General features: G+C 45.9%; 1 protein-coding gene across 1 annotated transcript; it reads right to left on the reverse strand.

Annotated features, from left to right (window-relative positions):
* Nucleotides 1-600: 600 nt before the first annotated feature.
* On the reverse strand, nucleotides 601-10094 carry LOC125430328 (nephrocan-like). Its single transcript, XM_048492265.1, has 3 exons — nucleotides 9868-10094; nucleotides 4098-4999; nucleotides 601-1344 (listed from the first exon to the last, which is right to left on the reverse strand). Exons 1-3 carry the CDS (start codon nucleotides 10054-10056, stop codon nucleotides 906-908), a joined length of 1530 nt encoding a protein of 509 aa, XP_048348222.1. The 5' UTR covers nucleotides 10057-10094; the 3' UTR covers nucleotides 601-905.
* Between the last annotated feature and the right edge of the window lie 9644 nt (nucleotides 10095-19738).

Genomic DNA, 19738 nt, shown 5'->3' on the forward strand with positions numbered 1-19738 from the left:
CCCTAAAGGAAGCAGCTCCGGCTACATTCCGAGCAATGCTCTTTCTCGCCCACGGTGTTGCTGCTGCGTCTGGCATTGTGTTTTCCTTCATAGACAGCGCCATCTAGTGGATGGAGTGGGTATGTCTCTGAAAACCCGAGCACGTGGTAGGAAAGGTCTGAAATTTATGTATGTACAAGAAAACGCTAAAACATGTTTCTTTGCCTCTTGAGGCCACTGGAAGTGAAAACAGGCACAGCTCTGGGTACACGTAGATTCCCTAAATGGGTACTCTTAATCACGAACAAGCGATGTAGAAGTGAGCATACAAATCTTTATCCAATTTTAATCGGATAACTCTAGTACATTAATCTTTGCACCTTGAGGCAGCTGGAAGCAAAAACAAGTAGAGCTCTGGATACACATGGATTCCCCAAATGGATACTTTTTGTCTTGATCATGAACAAGCAATGTAGAAATGAGCATACAGATCTTTATCTGGTTTTAATGGTATACTGCTACTTTATATGCATTTACATTTTTAAGTCTGAAACATTTTTGTATTAACTATACAGTAAAAGAGTTTCTTTAAAAGTATCTTGTGAGTTCAGAACCATCACCAATGTACCTACCAATACAGCATTAATGCCTAAACATCATTAATACCAGCTCTCTAGCTATTCTTAACCTTGGGGACCATCCCCATACACACACACTCACAGCCTCCTCACATGCACTTGTATTTTATTTTAATTTCAATAAGACTAAGCACTCCTCTCTTCTTAGGATGAATCTGATGGCCTGGGTGACCTTATTAAAAGAGAAGTCAGTGAGTTAATGATTTGTTTATAGTGCTTCTTCAGAGAACGCCACGTAAGCTGTAATTATAGAAAAGGTATACTTTGAAATTTATTTGATATTTGTGCTTAATCAGTTTCATAGTCATAATAATCATCCATGTGAGTGGAAGGATTATCAGCATTTGCTTTCTTTCTGGTTTTGCTGCTGTCTTCACCTGCATACAGGCTGTCATGAATGCACAAACGCAGAAACCTTTTTGAAGACATCCAGCTCTCTCCTTTGTTTTCTGCAGGAGCAAAACACTGTCCCCCTTTGACGTCTGTGCCTTTGGCTGTGAGCACTCTTCGCGTTCTGAAGAGGTCACAAGTGCAATTCCATAGGTTGCCTTCCAGATATAGGTGCTTGAGGCGAGGCAAATGTTCCAACAGGCCGTGGTCCAGGGCAGTTATCTTGTTGTTTCGTAAATTTAAAACCTGTAGCTGCTTTAAATTCTTGAGTTCTTGCTCTTGAATTCTTTGTATGTTGTTTCCTTTCAGATCCAGTCTCGCTAGGGTATGTGGAAGGCTGAAGGAAAAAACATGAACAACATATATCTTTAATACAGGCCAGCAAGTTTACAACATTTATCCCAAGTATCCTCACAAGAACCAGGATGGGTGGATAAAGTTTCTCACATTTATATCATATTCCGCCTTTTTAATTAAAACTGAATGTGGATTATACAGTGGAAGATAATGCAATCAAATAGCATGACACAATGCAATATGACTAAGGGCCACTCCCCACTCCCCATAAGCCGCGGGGTCACCTCTTTAAAAGACACGAGGAGGATGGACGTTCCCCACGTCACCAGCGCCCACTGCGCAGCTGCCCTTAATTTGCCGCTCTCCCACCTTCTTGTCGCGCAGCAAATTAGGTCCTCTGAAAAGAGCAACATTTTCAAAAACCCCACAGGTGCCGCAGGGGGGTGGGGAACCTTGGCTGTTTACGCCCGGCTGATTCGCTCTGACGCGCAGCTTCTGGCCAATCAGGAAACAGGAACCGCCATTTTGTTTAGTGAGGGTATTCCCGTCAGAAAGTGCTCGGAAATTGAGACGTTTGCACAACAAGACGTGCCAACATTGCTCTTTTTTTTGCTCTTTTTTGCTCGAGCTCCACTGTTTTGCAGCTTCGCAAAGTGCTGCTGAGCACAGGGTTGTCAGTGGTGTAAACCGAAACCGATATTTACTTTCATTTTTCTGCCCAAGCAATTTGCAACAGGTAGTGACGTCAGCATGTGCAGATGTCTTAAAACAATGTATTCAGCTTATCCAAAGGAACTTTTCGGGTCAGCCAATCAAAATGGAGCCCCGCCTTCGGCTGGCTGCAACTCCCACGTGTAAATGATGCACACGCGTGCCAGCCAATCAGAACGCTCGATTGCCTCTTTGACTCTTGATGTGGAACCCCGCGCTATTTCCTGAATGGAAAATGAGTGGGGAACAAATGTCTCCGTTGTCAAAAGCCACAGAGGCTTTTCTACGAGGGGTCGCTGCGGGGTTGCACTCAGATGAGGTAAGTGGGGAGTGGCCCTAAGTATTACAATGAAGAGAAATGCAGCACAAAAGGCATCAGAAAAGATACGTAATAGACAATGCAAAAAATGGAATTATAAACATAGACAGTAATAGTACTACAGTAATGCACAATAATATATACAACAGAGGAATTCACTACAATACTGTTGCCTTATAATTGGTACCTAGGGTTGACAACTTCCAGGTGATAGTTGAAAGATTCCCACTATTAAAACTGATCTCCAGGCAACAGAGAGAAAATGGCCTGGAGAAAATGGCCACCAGGGACAAGTGCCTTAGGACTCAGGAAGTGACCGTTCAGGCCATGGACTTCTGTTGGGGTTGGGCTGTTGCTGGGCCATCCCTTCCTGTTTGCTGGGTCTCTTGGAGGGTGGGAGTGGCATCCTGGGACAGTGGCTGGTGATCCCCTGCACCTCTTTGTGCCACTAACAGGGCCAACATCGCCTGCCATTGTCTGATTTGGGGATGTCAGCCTCCAGGTGGGATCTGGGATCTGGTGATCCCCCAGAATTACAGCCATCTTCAGACTGCAGAGATCAGTTTCCCTGGAGAAAAGGGATGCTTTGGAGAGGGGACTCTATGGCATTGAACCCCACTGTTATCCCTACCCTTTCCGGGATCCACCCCCAAATCTCCGGGTGTTTCTCAACATGAATCTGATAATCCTATTCTCCATCCCCCATAGTGGCCAAAGGGGACATAACAACCCTAGTCTGATTTGTGGATGTTGCTGGAGTTGCTATGGTCTCCAGCATGCTTGTGCTGCCATCTGTGCCTTGTTTCCCCCTATGGAATGTCCATAGGAAATGGGCCACTGCTATCGCAATTGCCCTGATGGCCAGCCATCGTTGCCTTGATGGCCCTCAGGATTGCACTGCCCATCTTACAAATTCACACTTCCCTCCCTGCCAATTAATCATTATACTTGAATCTTGCTTTCGCTAATTTCTAAAAATTGACACCAGCCAGCACTCCAGTGGCAGCTCTCTAGCCACCTCCCTGCACTCCATCGCAATGTCACAAATAATGGTCCAATCTGGTGTATGCATGTGAAGGGAGTTGTAGAGGTGGTGGAGCCCTACACTGGTGGATTTGCAGGGTAAATCCACCAGTGGACAGCTGCTGCGGCCCTCCATGACAGCCAGGTGCTGTGCAAAGCATCGCATCTGCGCTCCTGTGCCCCCACCAGTTCTCCCAGCATAATGGGGGTGTTCCAGAGGCATGGCTGAGGGTTGAGCCAACTTTGCCTCCCAGGATGCCACACCCTTTGGGTGGCATAAGCCCACTGAGTATAATGAAGGGCGTTTTTTTTTAGCAAGGGGGAGGGTTTTCTTGTTTTTTGCCTCCCCATGATGCCAAAAAGCCCTCTAGAGGCAATAGGGTAGTTCTGCAGCAGTGTCATCCTTGGCTGTCCCAGGGCTCTGGATTGAGATGTAAGTAAAGCTATCTTTAGTGGGCAGTACTGAAAGATGAAATACATTTGAAGCCCTCCTTGGAGTTCTAGTTTTTGTAGTGCATTGACTATTATACTTTTAAAGATTTCTTTTCACTGTTCCATCAACACATACAAACGAAACAAAAAATTACATTTATAGGGTTTTTGGCGTTCAGGGAGATCCTGGTTCAAATCCTCACTTAGGCCATGGAAACATGCTGGGTGGTCATACACTCTTAGCCTAACCTGCCCCACTGAGGAGAAAGGTGGTATATAAGTGAATTAAAATAAAAAGTGTCACTTACCTTAATGGTATAGAACTGAGTAGGTTTTGTTCAAGTGCTAGATTAGACAGCAGTTTGCATCTTTGAAGTGCCCCATCCTCAAATGTCTTAACAACATTCTTGTCAAGGAACAAATGCTTAAGGTCCTGTAGATCATGGAAATCGTGGGCTTTAATTTTCTCTATCAGGTTGTTGCTGCAGTCAATTTTCTGTAGTGCGGTTGGTAAATGGAGCGGAAATGTTTGGAGTTTGTTCCCAGCCACTTCCAGCCTTGTCAGGCTGGAAATAAATTGGACCTCATCAATGGATGAAAGTTGGTTTTCAGACACACACAGTTCTGACAAGTTTGCCAGTTTTTTCATGTCTTCGGATTTTAGCATTGTGAGTTGGTTTCTCTCTAGTGTCAATGATAGTAAGGATTGAGGCAGGTCTGGAGGAGCTGTGGTTAACAAGTTGCCATTTAAATTGAGGAACAGAAGAATGTGGAGAGATGTGAAAAATCTTCCTGGAAACTTTTGCAATTTATTATTTGCCATACTCAAGTACTTCAGGTTATGAAGACTGAGTGGTCCTGACACAGATTCCATATTATTTCCATCCAGAATCAAACTCTGTAACCTGCTCAGGGAGGAAAGGGTACTAGAAGAAAGAGCCAAAATCAAATTGTTTTGAATATCAAGAACTCTTAATCTTTTTAAACCTTCAAAATCAGACTCATTTAGAACACTTATTAAGTTATCACCAAGCTTCAGTACTTCAAGGTTTGCTGGGAGCAAGGTAGGTATACATCTCAGTTTGTTCTTCCAGAGTTCCAGTATCCTCAAGGCAGCCAGGGCTTTGAATGTGTTCCTCTCCACTGCTTCTGTCCCACTGCTGGTCAGAATGAATTCTTCAAGGGCAGACATTTGATTGACATCAGAAATCTAAACACAAAAGTCACAGCAAAATGATTGTGGGGGGGTGGGAGTGGGGTAAAATCAATGGGATAATGTGCTATCTCGGGGTCATCTCATTAGTACCTCCATGGACACAAGCCATCAGGACATTTGCCTGTTCATTTAAATGGACTGATAGGCAGTAAAGATTTACACAGAAAAAAAATAAGTGTTTGGAGACAAGCAGGCCATCTGCCCTGGTGGTCTCTGGGATGAAGAAGCTGTGTTGGTTGCTGTTGGATGGCTATGGAGTTGTTGCAGTCAGAGTCTCTAGGCCTACATTAAATGTATGTAAATAAAACCTGTTGAGTTCCTTCACAAGTGATTGGGAAAAGTTTTCTGGGAAGCTATGAAGATCTTACTAAATTCCCAGTACAACAGGATGCAAGATCATTAGTAAACAATCCAGCCAAAATTACTTTTGTTATGTACTGTATGTCCTTTGTCAAGATGGCACCTTCTGGACACTTGACATACAATATATGGAACTTTTTAAAGGTGGTTGCCCTAGGCACGCTTAGAATACATCCAACTGAACTCTATGAGACTTATTTTTTTATATTCACTAAAATCACATCAATATAAATATTCACATGGTCAAGATGTTGGTCACACTAATTTAAATGGAAGAAAGTTAAGAACATTCTCAATTCTCAGTTGGTATCAGTGGTGCCTGCAGCCTGATTTTAGGTATATTTATTTACAAGTCTCTCTGTTCAATAATTCTTGAAGACACACGAACTCGCCTTATACTGAATCAGGCCACCAGCCCATTAAAGTCAGTATTGTCTGCTGAGACTGGGAGCTGCTTGTCAGGGTCTCAGAGGCAGTGGCATACCGCCCATGGGGACATGGGGTAACTCATGTCTTTGGGAGCAAGTTATTTTGTCATGTGGGAGGGGGCACTGGGCACTGGCCAGGTCCCAGTGCACACCCTCTTCAACAGTGCAGCGACTCAGCCGGGGTTCAGCAGCCCCCCTGTGCCAGGGTGCCACTTGCTGGCTGAGGTGTTTGCCACAGCCGCAGGCCGGCTCCCCCCCCCCCGCCCCAAGGCTGGGAAGGGTAGAAGCCAGCCTGCTGCTGCAATGCCCACCTGGGCCACCGAGCCCTACCTCTCCAGCCTCCCTGCAGGCTGGCTTCTGCCCTCCCCAGGCATCCTTCTGAGCACTGCTTCTTTGAGCCCCACACTTCTTTGGTCTCCCCGCTGGCTCCCGTAAGCGGGGGGGTTGCAGAGAGCTGGGTTGGCCCCAGGTGCCATTTAGACCTGGTACGCCACTGTGCTGAGGCCCCTTCTGCACATGCAGAATAATGCAATTTCAATCCACTTTATTTATTGTATTGTATTTATTATTTTTATAACCTGCCCTCCCCCAAAGGGCTCAATGCACTTTCAATGCACTTTGAAGCTGGATTTTACTGTGCGGAATAGCAAAATCCACTTTCAAGCAATTGTGAAAGTGGATTGCATATGCATTATTTTGCTTGGGCGGAAGAGGCCAGAGAGATGTTTTTCATATCACCTACTGCTTGGTCTTTTCAACTGGTGATGCTAAGGACTGAACTTGTGGCCTTCAGTGTGCTAAGCAGATGATCTTCACTCAGCCATGCCCCTTCCCTTCCTCTTTAATAAAGGTTTCTGAATCACAGCCATACTGTTTAATACTGGGCATGCTTATTCAGAAATAAGCCCCACTTTGCTCAATTTAGTTCACAAATAAATTCACAGGGCTGAGGTCTTAAAGATACTTGACTTGATTTTGACTGTATTTTGTGGTTTATTTAAAATATCAGAGACATTTTCTTCAAGAGGATAAATAAGAAACATTAGCACTATCTCCTTATTTATTTCACAGAGAAAGACAGGGGAAGGGATTACATGTTGATAACATATTTTAGATGCTTATTTCAGAGATTTAATCTGTCAACAATAGTTCTTTGCAAAGAGACTTTGGAAGTCTGTGTTCCTACTGTTATCAGGTTGGTATTTGACAAAATAGCAAATTACACTGATAAAGAACCTCCATTTTTCTTTCTAGTCATGACATGCAAATACTATTTCCTCTTGTCCACAAAATTATGGTTATATGTTACACTAATGAGCAAACAGGCCTATCTGTACAAGAATGAATACCACTGGCAACTATATCAGAACTACTCTAGTAAATTTTGGCTGCAATCTACAAATCTGTTCAAAATGGAACTACTTTAAACTTCAGTATTTTTATTCAAGTAGATTATGTCAAAGGCTTTCACAGATGGATTCAACTGGTTGTTCTGGGTTTTCTGGCCATGTGGCCTTAGTCTGATAGATCTTGTTCCTAATGTTTCGCCTGTATCTGTGGCTGGCATCTTCAGAGGCGTATCACAGAGAGAAGTCTGTAAAAAGAGAAGTCTGGACACACTGTACAACAGACTTCTCTCTGTGATACATCTCTGAAAATGCCAGCCTCAGATGCAGGTGAAACATTAGGAACAAGATCTACTAGTCCACGGTCACGCAGCCTGGAATACACACAACAACCAACATTGAAAGTGATGCTGTTTGGGGGTGGGAGGTGGAAAATCTACCCTGAAACAGCATAATTTTCAATGTTGTTTAAACTAGAGAGCCCAGATTCTCTCTTTAAGATGGATTTAAAAGAAGAATCTGGGCTTTCTAGTCTAAACAGCATTAAAAGTTATGCTGTTTCAGGATGGATTCCCCCCCCCCCCCAAAAAAAAACAGCATCACTTTCAATGTTGTTTCAACTAGGGAGCCCAGATTTGTGAGCTGGGGCATGTTCTATAATGTGATTGTGATTTTGAGATGACATGGTGCAAAAAATTGTTCTTTGGTTGTAGTGAGGGAGGGTGGCCTTTGGTCGTGGGGAGGCCGTCCATACCGGGGCCATCCATACCGGGGCCGTCCATACCGGGTCCATACCGGGGCCCCGATTTTGCACCGGACTCCATTTTTCCTAGCTACACCTCTGGAGGTCACTCATCCAAATAAATTTATGAGGTCTGTTTCAATACAGAAAGCACACGCTCTTTGATCCAATACGGTTGCGTCTCTTAACTACATATTAAGCTTTCATGATGCTAGATATTAATGCAGGGATCAGATTTATTGCTGCAAAACAATGCTCCGTATTATTTGATCTGGATAATTAAAAGGTATTCTCATGGCTACAAGCCTGAGAAAATTTCGCATTGAACTCAACAGGACTCAGTAGGACGTGCCTCATTTCACAATGAGCATGGAAAAGAGCCAGATACACCTTAGAATGAAGCAAGTCTCAGACTAATCCAAAACTGGATTTCTACAGATTTCATTTCTAAAAAGTGCTAGACACTAGCCAGAGAAAGTTTAAGAATTTAAAAATTAAATATGAAATCTTGTCAATCTTAACTAGACTCAGCTGCATCTAATTTTTGCTTTCTTACACACAGAGGTGCAGTCTGGCTAAAATCAATTGTGACTAACAGTACAAATGACAATCCTAAGAATATTTCCTCCTTCAATAGATTGGAGAAGGATTAAGAGCAGACCTACTTAGGATTGAGCTAAATCACAACTACATTTACCTGAGACAGGTTCAACATCTTTTGGAACTGGTGAGTCTATTCCAAATATGTCTAAGGAATAATGTTTCTCATTATTTAATGTAAATCTTTCTTCAGCAGATTTTGCTGCTGCTGTTAACTGTAAGACTTAGGCCCCTTCCACACATTCAGAATAATGCACTTTCAATCCACTTTCACAATTGTTTAAAAGTAGATTTTGCTATCCCACACAGCTGCAAAGTACATTGAAAGTGGACTGAAAGTGCATTATTCTGCATATGCAGAAGGTGCCTCAGTGGTGAAGTTGCTGGTAGCCAAAGCTGTAATCTTTGGTCTTCTCATAACTACTGGGTTTTTTTAAATTTCTGAACTGGATATATTTCTGTGACCTTTATTAAGCAGACAGAGCAATATGCCAAAAATGGTATCTTTTCATCTCTAAAATTTATGAATGATAAAGTAAGATAGTCAACAGAAGGCTTAATTTAGAATGGAAGCTGTATAAATACTTTGGGGACTCAGTTATCACTGAGGCATATGGAATAGATAGTGTAACCCTTCCAAACTCAATGGACTTCAATGGAGTTGCAACTTTGTTTTGATAATGCTGTGAAGGATGTTGTAATCACTTGATTAGTTATTTCAGGAAGTCAATGTATATTATTAGTAGAATCAGGCTCAGAGCAGAAGAGGAGCAAAAAGGACTTATACTTACCCAAGTGTTTCTTCAATGGCGTTTGCCTGACAATTCCCTTTTTTAAAACAAACAAAAAAAACTATGTGCAGTTACATGCACAGTTTCATTGAAGTCAGTGGGACCTATTCCTCAGTGAAATGCATGGGATGAGGCTGTGTGAATGTGAAAACTGAACTTTCACCACTTTACCTGCCACTGACATCTCCCCTTCCTTCCTTTCCTGTTCTGTGAAACTTGCAAGCTAACTCACTGCTTTGTAGTTTACAAGCAATTTTTGTAACATTCAGTTACTGTAAGGCTGTGTTAAATCTAAACATCCAATGTACATTAATGAAGGTTGGTGGGAGTTATTCCTAGACAAGTGCAGTCAAAATTGCAGCCTTAAGGTGACCAGATGTAAAGGAGAATGGAGCTGTTCAACTTTATTAAGAACTGACTTATTTTTCTCCTCTGCAAAACAGTTGTGAAAAGTCCCACTTCTACCACCCCATCATTTATGTATTCATTTGGAAAATGTCTATGCTCCCTCTCCAGGAAACTGAAGACTTGTCTTCTAATGCATCTTGCTATCATCACAGAAAATTTTAACTACTGCATGAAGAAAGCATCCTACCTGGAGCTGCTTGATTTTGCTGTGGCTGATGTAAAGTTGCCTGGTAGTAGAAGCAATCTCTTTAGGCATCTGTCCAATTCTATAGCATTGCACTCTCCTTGACAAATCACAGTTGCATTTTCGTGGGCATGTGGCAGCAACTTCATGGTACAAAGAAAACAAAAGGAATAAAATGTAAAATGCTAGCATCTTTCCTAAGTAGAACCTTCCTGAAGAGCACTGGCTAATTGCAATCCGCAACATGAATTTGTAGGTATCATGCACTTTTTTATACCCTAACATTGGATAAAAAGATAAATACAGCTGTGGGTTCTCCTTTTGCAAAAAGGCAGCAGAGACAGTCCCTTCGGTTAAAATATTAGCAAGCTCCACAAAGAGCAAAGGGTTTAAACAATGATAAGGAATCTTTATTTTGCCTGGCATGGGAAATCGATCTTATTTATTGCCTGAGGTCTAATCTGCAAACACTTCCATTATCTGCAATTTCCTAGTTTGGTTCGGTGCAACACCTTGGAATTGTTGCGGGGAAAGATAAGAACTCTTTTATAGGGGCTATAAAATATCTGGATTTTCAAAGACCACGTATTTTTTAAAAAGGATCAAAAGCACCTCTTTCATCCTTCTCCAGTCACATGATTCAAAAGAAAACAAGCAAGCTTCTTTCACTAAATAAGCAATGTCTAGATTTATTTCACCATTCCATAACACTGATCAGGTGGGTAATCTTTTTTATCACTGCATCTACTTGTTTGGGAATATGGAGTACACATACTGTGAAATAAGTCCAATTGAACTTGGTGAGATTTACTTCTGAGTCAACAAGGATAATATCAGGCTGCCCATCCTGTTATCAGATCAGCTAATTAATGAAAAGGAGAATTTTAATCTGCAATCAAAAATTTCCTTACATTTTTGCACTAATTAAGATTTACTATATTTTTAAAAGATTGTACTGATGATTACTAATACTTTTGCAAAGTATGTTATGGCAATTCATTTGTTCAGTGTTTTCCAGCTAATGCTGATGGTTTTCTTCCCAAAGTACTTCATTTGTATTGAAGCTGAGTGGCAAGCAACCAGCTCAAGCCCAAGCAAGAATTAGAATTCAAGTCTCTACATTTGTTCAAGCTGTTCAAAAATGTAGTCGACCCACGCGGTCAGCGTAAGAACGAGACGAGACGCGGAGATAACATCTGGTGGAGATCGCCAGCAGCGGGAGACCGGAGGTCCGTGTTCCTAGCGAGTCTCTCGTCTGCCGGTTCCTGGCACCTTTTATTGTTACTCTATCAGAGTGTGGGAGGGAGGACTGGGGAGTTCCGAGAGCTGGAGGTCGGAGATCATCATGTGATGCATGATCTCACCTGCCTGGCTACGTCTTGGAGAAATGCGGCGTCTGAAAGCCTATCCTCACCTGGGGCAAGACCATTGTCCTAAGCCGATTGATTGAGCTAGTGACAGTTCATTGACTCATGGGGATGAGGTGGGGGGAGTGCGTCACGACGGCAAGGCCGCCCAGGTCCGGTTAGCGCCCCAACGTTCTACTTCACGGCACTGCTGGGTCGGCAGTGCACTATCCTCCTTTTTACATTTTAGAAAACGAGGGCCTAAACGCTTAAGGCGTTTAGAGGACGCTTGTCCTCCGCCCGCTTGGTCAAGAGATTGGCAAGCTGCTTGTGCAACATTAGAACTTGGTTGCGGGGTAGGGAAATCGCGAGGGTTTCTTATACGTTGGGCAATGATAGGCTGCGCATTGAGCGAAACAAGATCGATAACAAGGCATACAATTAAACCAATGCAGAGCTGTACAATAGCACTCAACCATCCTCCCGCAGCCAGCTCCAGAGGGCTGACCACCAATGGAGCAAAACATCATACTTCAGATTAGATACAACTTCTTGCAGCTCCACGACTTTCATGTGGATCAACTGGGAATTATCCAGAAAGATTAAAACAACACATATTATGTACATTCTCTCACAACCTTGGTGATGTAACAACAACAAATAATCAATAGCGGCCGCGATTGTCTAGGGTAAACGGCCAGTTCCTGTTGCTTTCGGAGGCCAGGGCATCCAGCGGTGGAGGTAGAGTTGATGGATACCGCCGAAAGAACAGGCCAGCCGCCAATAGTCTTAACATTGTAGGAAGCGAGTCGAGGGACTCCCACTAGGAAGTTAGCGAGGCGAACTCAGCTTGGGAGAGGGCGACAGCGTCGCTCGACAGGAGTCGAGAGCAGAGGCCGGGCGGCCCGGCGGCAGGCTCCGGTGGGAGCCTGAGGGAAGGACAATGGTGAGGCTTAATTGAGGCAGCAAAGAGTTCCGGCAGGAGTCGGGCGGAATGTAGTTAGATCTCCCCGCAGGTCCAGAACCAGCCTGAGGGAGCAGGATGTTTCGAACACGGGGAATGTCCTCCATGTGTGCAGTTCCAACTGGCGAGCTTACCCGGCGAATGGGCCCGGTCGGTTTACCGACTCTCGCGCGCCCGGTGCGGGCGCAGGTGTTGAACCGCGGTTATGACCGTCTTGGTGACAAGGAAGCCAGCGAGGGTTTGAGCGACGGGTCCCCAATTAATCGCAAAGAATACCTGATGGATGAGGCATTCATAGGAAGGCTCAGCCCAGACTGCTTAAAGTCTCCGGGTGCTGCAGGCGAACGAGCAGGAAACTCAGCGGCTCCCGACTCTGGTACTGGCCCAGGCAGAAAGATGAGACGCTGGCAGCAAACTGCTTCCAGATGTTGGTCTGGTGAAAGCTTGCCAGGTGGCCGATCGCCATCGGCAGGAGGCAGCAGAGCAGAGCAAGGATGGTGGTCGCTGAGTTGGTGGTGATGATCGCCAAAGAGAGCCGCACAGAGGTTCTCGGGTGTCTGGGTGGTCTTTGCTGGCGCAGCTTTAGGCCTATTGGTGGTAGCGCTCTTGACGCCTCCCCAGATCATTCGGGTCTTTGGGCGCTGGCGACGGCGTTCCTGCTGGGATCGCTGGGCGGGGATCCTCTAGAGAGATCGCGTTCCATCTCCGGGATAGGGTTGGTTTCCTCTGGCGCCATTCCATGGGTGGCCTGTCATGGCGAATCCGGAGTCCACGAACCTGTAGGAAGGACTGAAACACACCCCTTCCCAGGTTACGGGTCGGTCCCGCCAGGCTCAGTTCTAGAGCCGGATGGCGGGAGATTGGGATCGAAGTTAATGTTTAGATTTAGTATGGGAAGGAAGAAGGCTTGTTTTGCAGCCTGTGAAGGTTGCTTTTAATGCAACCACTCCTGGGGCATACACTCCTCTTTCTTTAGTTGTTTGACAGGGAGGGCAGGAGGTAGAAGCGACCCTGGCGAGGAGTAACTCAGAGATCATCAAGTGCGCCAAGGCGGTCGAGCCTTGAGGGGGAGGGAACAGGCGGTCCTGGGGGATTGTGGGTATGCATGCTTAATCAGCAACACAAAGGGGCTTTAGGCACCTTTTGGGGATGGGTGCATCGAGGAATGAAGCAATCAAGGCAATTAGAGGCAAATTCTCGCACACACAAAGAGGAAAGGGGGTTTCTTTGCAAAGAGTTGCACTTACCGCGGACCTTGGTGGCTAATGCAGGAAGCTGGATGGTGTTAAATTTTGTGTCGAATTATTATCTTGGGGAATCGCCGCCCGCCCGACCGCTCATGAAGTGACACCGACCCAGGAGCGAGGCTCGATCAGAAAACCGGAGAGCAACATTGTTGGGGTGCCCAAGCGGTTTATGGGTGAGAATTTGGTCGCGGCAGCATCTGGTTAGGAGCCTGTCCTGACAGTGCTACGGTATCAGGGCGGGCCCAGATTTTAATCCAGGGAGGAGGAGGGCCAGTCAGCCAATTGGCTATACTTTCCTGATAAACAGAAGGAGAAGAGAAGGGAGAGAAACAGTTTTCCTGTGTGGAAATTGAGGCAACTTCGAAGGCACGCATTGAATCAATGATCCGCGGACGACTTTACCCATCCCAGACCAGAGTCGCTTTTAACCTGACTCATGAGGTCTCTTCCCAGAGATTGACATGGATGTCCTACAGAAGCGATGGAAGCGGACCCATTTCGAAGTCCTGGGCTATTGACCGATGAGCTGGCCGGTCTTTCCGTCTTCAGCGGTTTGTCTCCAGATAATGCGAGGGCAAAACACCGATTAGGCCACTGGTCGGGCCACTTTCGGCTGCTCTGATGGCTGACTAACATCAGCGCCCGGTGTCCACCAGGCCCTTTGAACTTACATCTCTATGGCGAAGCTCCAGATATGGACGGGAGCTCCGATCTAAGGTTGTCTCCACCGTAACGGCGGTGGTGTGGAAATAACCATGTTGGCTGCGGGCTCGTAGCCTTTATTGGGTCGGCAGCGAACGGCGCATGGGGCAAGAGAATCAGCTGAGCGCAGCTGGTTCCGGCGGAGACGCTCCTGTGGGATGTTTGTCCGAACCTGGAGGTGGATGGGTTCTTGGATGCGTGGAAGTCGAATCACTCGGGGCGATGAACAGTCCCTGTTCAGCGGCAGAGGCCTTTAAGCAGCACCAACTTAATTGTCGGTAGGATGGGCTCGTCATACTGGGTTGGGGGCGACAAAGAACCTGGACAGGAACTTAAAGGAGATGGGCTGGAGTGCATCACGGCTGGCGAGATGCCACGAGAAGTGGTTTTGGCAGGGGCGGGCCTTGGCGTTTGGGTCTGCTCTCTGGTACTCTCCTCCTTGGTCTGGGCGGAGGCGGCGAGTTTCCCGGCCGGGCAGTCGTTTCTCCAATGGAAGCCCTTCTGGCTTAGCGTGGGCGGGTTTGGGTGGTCTTCCTCCTGGGGAGGACCCTCCATCGGGTTGTAGGCCCCCCACCGGGCTGCCTACACTTTCCTTCGAAGGTGTCCGGTCTGCCGCAGTTAAAGCAGTCATCCTGAGACTGTCTCCGCCCGTTGAGAGTGCTGCGAGGCTAGCTTGGTGAAGGAGGATCGTGTCCTGGCATTTTGCCAAGCATATTAAAGCCAGTTCAGGATTTTTGCCCAGGCGGATTGCCCTGCTGACGCTGCGTGGAAGATTCTCTTTTGCGGCATGAGGAGCTCGCTTTGGGCCTCCTCGCCATCTACCTGCCTCTTGGCTTCACGGAGCCTGTTCACAAATTCAGCATAGGAGCTCTTGGGGTTTTGGCCGGATGGAGGAGAAACTCTGGGTTGGCTGGTCGGCGTGGGGACTTTGACAAATGCCTTATAGGCACTCAGAGGCGACCGTGGGGTGGCCTCAGGCAGTACAATCTGATCGCTGGGGGGGATTGAAGCATCGAAGCCGTAAAGCTGAGCGGCGGTGTAGGCGCCAGGGTGACTGTCTGTTGAAGCATTGCTGGTGAACTCGCAGACCACAAATTAGCGCAGGGCTCAGGAGCATCGCGAGGTGGTTTCCGGTCATCTGGAACCATTAGGTGGTTCCTTCGCGATGGCTTCCAGCATGCCTCTCAGTAGGGGCTGAAGTGACTCCCTCGTCCCGCGTGCTTTCTTGAGGAGCTCGGTAAGGATATTATAGCTCAGGCGGTGTTGCCGACAACCAGCGAACTATGCCATCCTCCTCAGTATCTGTGAAGCGGATGGGGCTGTCTGCAAGAATATCGGCATCGCTCTCCGTTAGGGTTTCTTTCTTCTGCAGATCGTGTGGCTAATACGTTCTCGAGAGTTTGAAACCCAGCCATTACGATGGCGCTGACGGAGGTGCAGTGGCTTCGAAAAGGAAGGCGAACAGGGGCGGCTGAACGGAGAGTTTGAAAATGGGTGAAGGAGCGGGGCAGAAGGAGGACAGGCCCAATTTAGTGGATAGAGAAAATTCGAGGGGTTGAAATTGAAGGTGAAAGATCCGGGAGGCGACCTACAGCAAGGGGAGCCATAGGTCTGCAGGCTGATGGCTGACAAAACATTGTCTCCGTCGGTAGCTTACATCGGGCGAGGCTCTGTCGAGAGTCGCTCGATGTTTTCCCAGTCCTTAAGATTCAATGTCCCCTCTGGGTACCATGGACACTGAGCTTCAATCTCCTCAACCAATTTGGCGCAGCTCCAACTTTACGAGGCCCTGCCGCATTTCGCTAACTTTCAGTTCGATCAACGCAGCTTGTCATAAGCCTGCTTTTGCAAGCTCCCCACTTCCACCGGGTGTTCCGCCGGGCCGGTGTCCTAGAGATGGCGATGATGCTCTGGATCGCGTCAGGAGACCAGGCGATGCAGCGGTGGTCCCTGGATGCCCGATCCAGCGGACTTCGGTATCGCGGCCCTTCCCAGGCGGCGGTGAAGCAGGGTGAGTTAGGATTCCCGGTTTCGGCACCAGCTTGTAGTCGACCCACGCGGTCAGCATTAAGAACGGTGAGCGACGCGGAGATAACATCTGGTGGAGATCGCCAGCAGCGGGGAGCCGGAGGTCGTGTTCCTAGCGAAGTTCTCCTAGATCTGCGGTTCCTGGCACCTTTTATTGTTACTCTATCAGGGGCGTGTAGGAGGGAGGACTGGGGGGAGTTCCGGGAGAGCGGGAGGTCGGGAGATCATCATGTGATGCATGATCTCACCTGGCTACGTGCGGAGAAGAGCGTACGCGTCTGAGCCTAATCCTCACCTGGGGGCAGACCATTGTCCCTGCGCCCGGTGATTGAGCTAGGCACAGTTCCGACCGGTGACTCATGGGGGGGATGAAGAGTGGGGTGCATGCGATCGACGAGCCGCGGAGTCGTTGGCGTCCCAACGTTCTACTACGGCACTGCTGGGTCGGCAGTGCACTACTACACAAAAAGTAATCTTTCTTTGCTTTGTTTGGCCCGCCTCAGATATAGGCAGATGTCTGATGATTTCTCAGTGGATGTCCAGAATTCATTTATCTTCTGTGCAAACTTGTTATTCTTCTTCAGCTATCCCTTCAGTCTTTTGTTTTCTAAGAATTAATTCCTCCCTAAGCAAAGTCATGCTCTTCTAAATCTGTTCAGGATGGCATCTGTTCAGGATGGCACTGTAAAGGTCTTACTTTCCTGGGTGTTTTCTACCCAATGTGTTCAAAGAAAATTTTTGTCATTGGTTTAGCTGTTTGCTCCTCAAAATCTATCTTGGTTCATCTTATAATCACTCAACAGGACCAACTTTTATCAATTTAGACAGGTATGCCAGCTAACTACACCAGGGCAGGAGCAAGGGGAAACTGCACCCGGGGCACATATGCACCCTGCGCCCCTGCCACACCCCCACCCACTCCCACCCCGCCTCCGCACTGGCGTGCGCCCAGTGAATTGCCCCCCATCCCCTTGGCGCTACACCACTGAACTACATCTTAGTCTGAAGAAATCTGAATAACATCCAAATTAGGATTCAAACAAGTGCTGGCTTGGAAAGGAACACTACACCTGTTTTGATTGGATTGTCTAGTAACTCTCCTAATGTATTAAATTTGTTAGTGTTAATCACCCAAGTCTATTTGTAACCATCATGCCCTTTGACAGACCCAGTTGCTGCAAAACTCGTTGTGTCTGCCTTAAGTATGTCAATGTGATGGTAATGATCTCAAATCTCTTTTGGATGCCACCCAGATTCTTGATTTCCAGTCACCATCACAGTTTTGAGCAAGATTATAATATGTTCCTACTATTGCATTTGTCTTTTGGCCCAATAGCTCTATTTACAGTAATTCTATTTAACAGTTTGTTCCTTCTGATTTTTCTGGCATTTTGTGTTGTAATCCATAAACTGTACTCCAGTACCTCTCAAATTCTGGAATAGGAAGCAGGTACAAACAGAACAGGGGTTTGTCCTTGGATGTTGGTATTTGAATGAATTGCACTTGTCAGTGATAAAAATCTTTATTACATGTGGAATGTTTGTTTTCTACTGTTCAAACCTGTGCCTCTGCATGAAAAAGAGCTTATTTGTCTTATCAAGAACAATTGCTGCACCCCTTCACACACACAGTCACTCAGAAAATTCAAAGGAAGCTGCTAATTTCCAAAAACTTTCCCAAGGAACCAGGCTGTTTTTCTACCCTGCAAAGGAGGCAGAGCATTTCAACCCTTTCTCATCTGGTGGGGGCATCCATATGAATTTATTCACATATCCATCAGTTCACCGGTAAAATGGAGGCAGCGGGGGGAGGTTCAGAAGAACCTGTAGCTTGCTAGCATCAGTCATATTTCAAATGGACCAACTTTTTCTCCTCTGCCTGCAGGTACTTGGTGGGGTGTGGACAGAGGAATGAGCCCTCACAAGTGAGCCAAAGGGCTGTTGACCCATGACTTACAGCCCAGGACATAGGCCAGCCAGCCCAGTGAAAAAAGGCCTGCCCAGGATGTGTCTCCCTTGTTTAAATGATATCGTTTTATTTTATTTGTTTTAGAAATTTCTGTGCTTTGGTATAGAAAATGGGTATAAAAATGTCCCAATAAACAGATTTCTATGGAAACAGAGTACACAGGCAAGGGGAGGCAATCTCTCCCCCATCTCTCCTCATTGTGCTTGGCTGGTTTAAACCCATCACTTTCCATCCCACCTACACAGAACTGCTTCAAACAACACAGTGTAGTGAAGTAAAACATTAAAAGGGCAGGGTTTATCTCCCTTGTCCATGGTGATCCATTTTCAGAAAGAAAGAGGTACATTGACATCAAAAAATTTTAACTTCAAGAAACAGATGAGTAGGATGTTTCCTCCCATACCATCTTCTTGTATAGCATCCAGCTTACCAGTCAAGATCTGCTTCTCAAGCCCTGCTCTCTGTGCCTTGCCATCCATGGTGAGGTGCATGGTGAACTGAGACAGAGCATTTTCTGTGGTGAGACCTAGCCTCTGGAATGTCCTCCCCATACAGGCTTGTCTGGTACCTACTTTCTTATAGGCACTGTGCCAAAGCCATCTTTTTTTACCCTGCCTTTTAATTAAAGATTTTATCTTACCAGCTTTTTAAGTGGCCTGCTTCTGTTTTATGGACAGCTTTTAGCTGTTTATGTCCAACAGTTCGTTTTTAATGTTGCGGTTCAATTGCAAGGAGTGAGAAAGAATACCTCTTGCTTTATTGTAAATGTGTGAGAGTTGTACACCAAAGGACTCCACAGCCATCAAATAACTTTTTTTAAAGGAAAAAAAATCTTTCAAAATAGCCACTGTTGTAGAGAAAGGGACTTTCACTGACTTTCTTTTTGTAATTTGCGTGCTTGTTTAAATGACTGCATGAACATCCTTTACCAGGAGGACTGTTCAGTCTCTAGGGACGTTTTCAAATGATGGAAAATGTTGAAAGGTAGAAAGGAGGAGTTTCACAGGCATTACCCCAAAGGTGCTTGTTAAACAAGCATACCAATCCAAACTATTATTGTTTGGGTACGAAACTAAGCATATTTTCTGAATAGCTCAGTATAGTAATCTGAGTACAGGGAAAACAGGATTGTCGCCACAATCCCACTCTAGGCAGTTTGGGACCAATACCCACAATTTAATTTATAACCCTTTTATCACAAATTCTGTGCACCCCAAAAAAAGATTGCTCCCACACGAAGGCTTTGCTTCAGTTTGGCATCCAAACTGTAGCGGACTTTTTAAAAAGCATTTATATGATGTTGTCTTCTAATAATCCACACCCTAGATCTTCCTCTGCTTAGCTGTTCTTTCCAAACCTGTTTTTTCTGTAATGGGAAAGTGCATTTTTGAAGATCTTACCCACGTTTGGGTAATTTTCCGTCTCAGCCCTCTGCAGCCATCAATTCTCTTCATGTCCCCTCCAGCCCCAACAGCGGGGCTTTTAAAAAACTGGTTAACTTCTATATTAGTGTAGCTTTATGATATGACAATTATTATTTTTAAAGTCTGAAAAAGCCCTCCCCTGGCTTTAGGATATACTGGTGATTCTTTGTCCAAAAGTTGTCTCGTTAGTCTCG

The sequence above is a fragment of the Sphaerodactylus townsendi genome, linkage group LG01 (assembly GCF_021028975.2).
Source record: "Sphaerodactylus townsendi isolate TG3544 linkage group LG01, MPM_Stown_v2.3, whole genome shotgun sequence".
In the NCBI taxonomy this organism is placed as follows: Eukaryota; Metazoa; Chordata; class Lepidosauria; order Squamata; family Sphaerodactylidae; genus Sphaerodactylus; species Sphaerodactylus townsendi.